At 47.7% G+C, this 2250-nt stretch overlaps 2 protein-coding genes across 2 annotated transcripts; one reads left to right on the top strand and one right to left on the bottom strand.

Annotated features, from left to right (window-relative positions):
* Nucleotides 1-370: 370 nt before the first annotated feature.
* Nucleotides 371-1624, top strand: SARC_08417 (hypothetical protein; the record flags this gene model as incomplete). Its single annotated transcript, XM_014297609.1, has 3 exons — nucleotides 371-437; nucleotides 481-599; nucleotides 785-1624. The coding sequence occupies 3 exons, from the start codon at nucleotides 371-373 to the stop codon at nucleotides 983-985; spliced, it is 387 nt and encodes a 128-aa protein (XP_014153084.1). The 3' UTR covers nucleotides 986-1624.
* Nucleotides 1024-1628, bottom strand: SARC_08416 (hypothetical protein; the record flags this gene model as incomplete). The annotated part of the gene is made up of 1 exon (XM_014297608.1): nucleotides 1024-1628. A coding segment is annotated over one exon (544 nt), but the record flags the coding sequence as incomplete, so codon positions are not given.
* Nucleotides 1629-2250: the final 622 nt, after the last annotated feature.

Here is a 2250-nt window from a genome sequence, read left to right as displayed (position 1 = left end):
TGAGTTAATACTAGCTGTATGCGTCTCTGTGCTTCCTGTATGATAGTATTATTGTGAGTTAATACTAGCTGCACATGTCTCTGTGTTGGACGTTGCATTTTAGCCACGTGCTGTAAATTGCAAGTGACGTCTTGTTGACTGAGGGTGCCCTTGTCTTAACATGTCTGAGGTGGTGGGTTTGAAAGAGTCGCAAGGGCACTGATAAGTGCGAGCGTTTTATCGAACACAACCGGGTGATCAAACGCAGTCGGAACAAGCGATAAGTTACAATGTATGCACAAAGTTATACGTCATCAATTACAAACGGCATGCAACATATATACCAGCACTGGCGTGGCCGACACAGATCCGCATAAGCCATATATGTGCGATGCCGTACGTATGTTGCCCGCACACAGATGAACAACCAAGTACTATGTCTATTGAATATGCGCGTGGTAGGTGCTTTGCTCACAATCGGCGTCTTCTGCTTCCCATCAGGTGCTATCTTCTTCCTTGTCATGCCGTCCACGTCGGATCAGTATAGCTCACGTGTGCGTCCCAGAGCTTACGAATGGACTCGGCGTGTGGTTCCCATTTTTACTGAGTTTGGTATCAAGGTACGTTTGTGACTGTTTTGTGTTCTTGTATATATAGGGATACCCAAGCCCTGCTATCTGTAAGCGCTCGAACGCATGTTATTGTTATGACCGGTCCTGTCCCGTTGGACTGGGGTGCACCCCGGTGTGGACCGCCATGCCATGTGCTGACTGACCTCTTTCCGCGCCTTTGCCCTATAATCCAGCCTTTGGACACCTGGCACCCGACGGATGCTCGGTTACTAGACGCCGCGCCTACACAGAGCGATGGGACCCACTGGGGCAGAAGGCAAACAAAAGGCCATAGCAGTGAGGTAGGGATGTCATTCGTTGTGAATCTGATACAGCAGCTGTGTCCTGAGGGACGCGCACCGCCGGAGGTCTCAGCGGCGACAGGTGACTTGTGACATGTGACATGTGACAATCTTTGTACGTATCGAACACGCGAGGATGAAAGCTTATAGCGTTAACTCTGTAAATATACTATATGAATGTATAAGCGGCATCTATATTCGCAGGCTCAGGTATCCGAGCAGCTTGGAGTGTAGCTGCTGGTCAGCTACATACAAACTAGAGTCCTGGCACAAAGCTAATACATGGCATTTGGAGACCTGTGAAAGACACGGACGCGAGGGCCATGTCATCTCTAACATTTGTCGTGTAGAGTGCACAGCTGTCAATATATAACCATTGATTGCAAGAGCGTATAGCTTGTACGTGACAACATCCCAAATCATACGTAGTGCATGATCGGTTGATCCGATTTGACTGCTTCTTCTGGGAACAGGAAGGATAGTAGTACACTGAATAATATACCCGAGCAAACTTCGACTTGGCAGCCCCACTTGCGCTGCATGTCTCCTGTGAAACTGCACCCGGCTGTTCACCATATGCAAGGACTGCCTGGGGTATGACAGTACAGCGTCAACCACATCAACTATGTTGGCATCAGAAGGTGATATGAATAGCTCATGCACGTGTTTCAATTTAGCAGGCTTTGTGCACCTGTATTGAAAAATAAACGTCTTCAGTACGATCACTAAAACTACAGATGAGGATTCTCCAGAAATTCGGTCACACACACTTTTTTGACGGTAGTACCTCGAAACTACAGTTCCAAAGCCAAAACTAGACCAGAACCCGGATAAACACGGAACGAAAAATGTTAGACCTAATTCTTGACTGGTTTTAGGTTCTTCCCATCTCATTGGGTATTTCCGAGCCACAATTCTGCGAGCCGAGCCCTTGTTTCGCCGGGTACCCTAATGCTACCGTTGTACTTCGGAGTCGACACCTGTCCTAACTCCATTATTATCAGGACCGTTTAATCCCGTTTTCAGATCACATTAGAAATTGGGGCAGGCTGTAATTGCAGTCAACGCTGCCCACCTCCATAGCAGCGATACTTGGGCGGGGCAAAGCTTGCAGGACCAACTAGGTACACCAACTAGGTACATTCGAGTCTACGTAGAGTGAAGGTCTCATAGGTACAGCTTCGAGTCCACGTAGGGAGAAGGTCTCATTACAAGTGATGTGCATATGTCCTCAATGCTAAGTTGTCGACAGTCATTTGTGGTCGTACGACGAAACATAATGGTTTAATTGCGAGGTAGTTGATAGCGACTTCCGACTTAAGAGTAACGGCCATTGTTCGTTGAGCCTGATCTAGTGT

The sequence above is a fragment of the Sphaeroforma arctica genome (genome assembly GCF_001186125.1).
Source record: "Sphaeroforma arctica JP610 unplaced genomic scaffold supercont1.755, whole genome shotgun sequence".
Taxonomy (NCBI): Eukaryota; class Ichthyosporea; order Ichthyophonida; genus Sphaeroforma; species Sphaeroforma arctica.
Note: the sequence above shows the minus strand (reverse complement) of the source record. Positions and strands in the feature narration are given on the sequence as shown.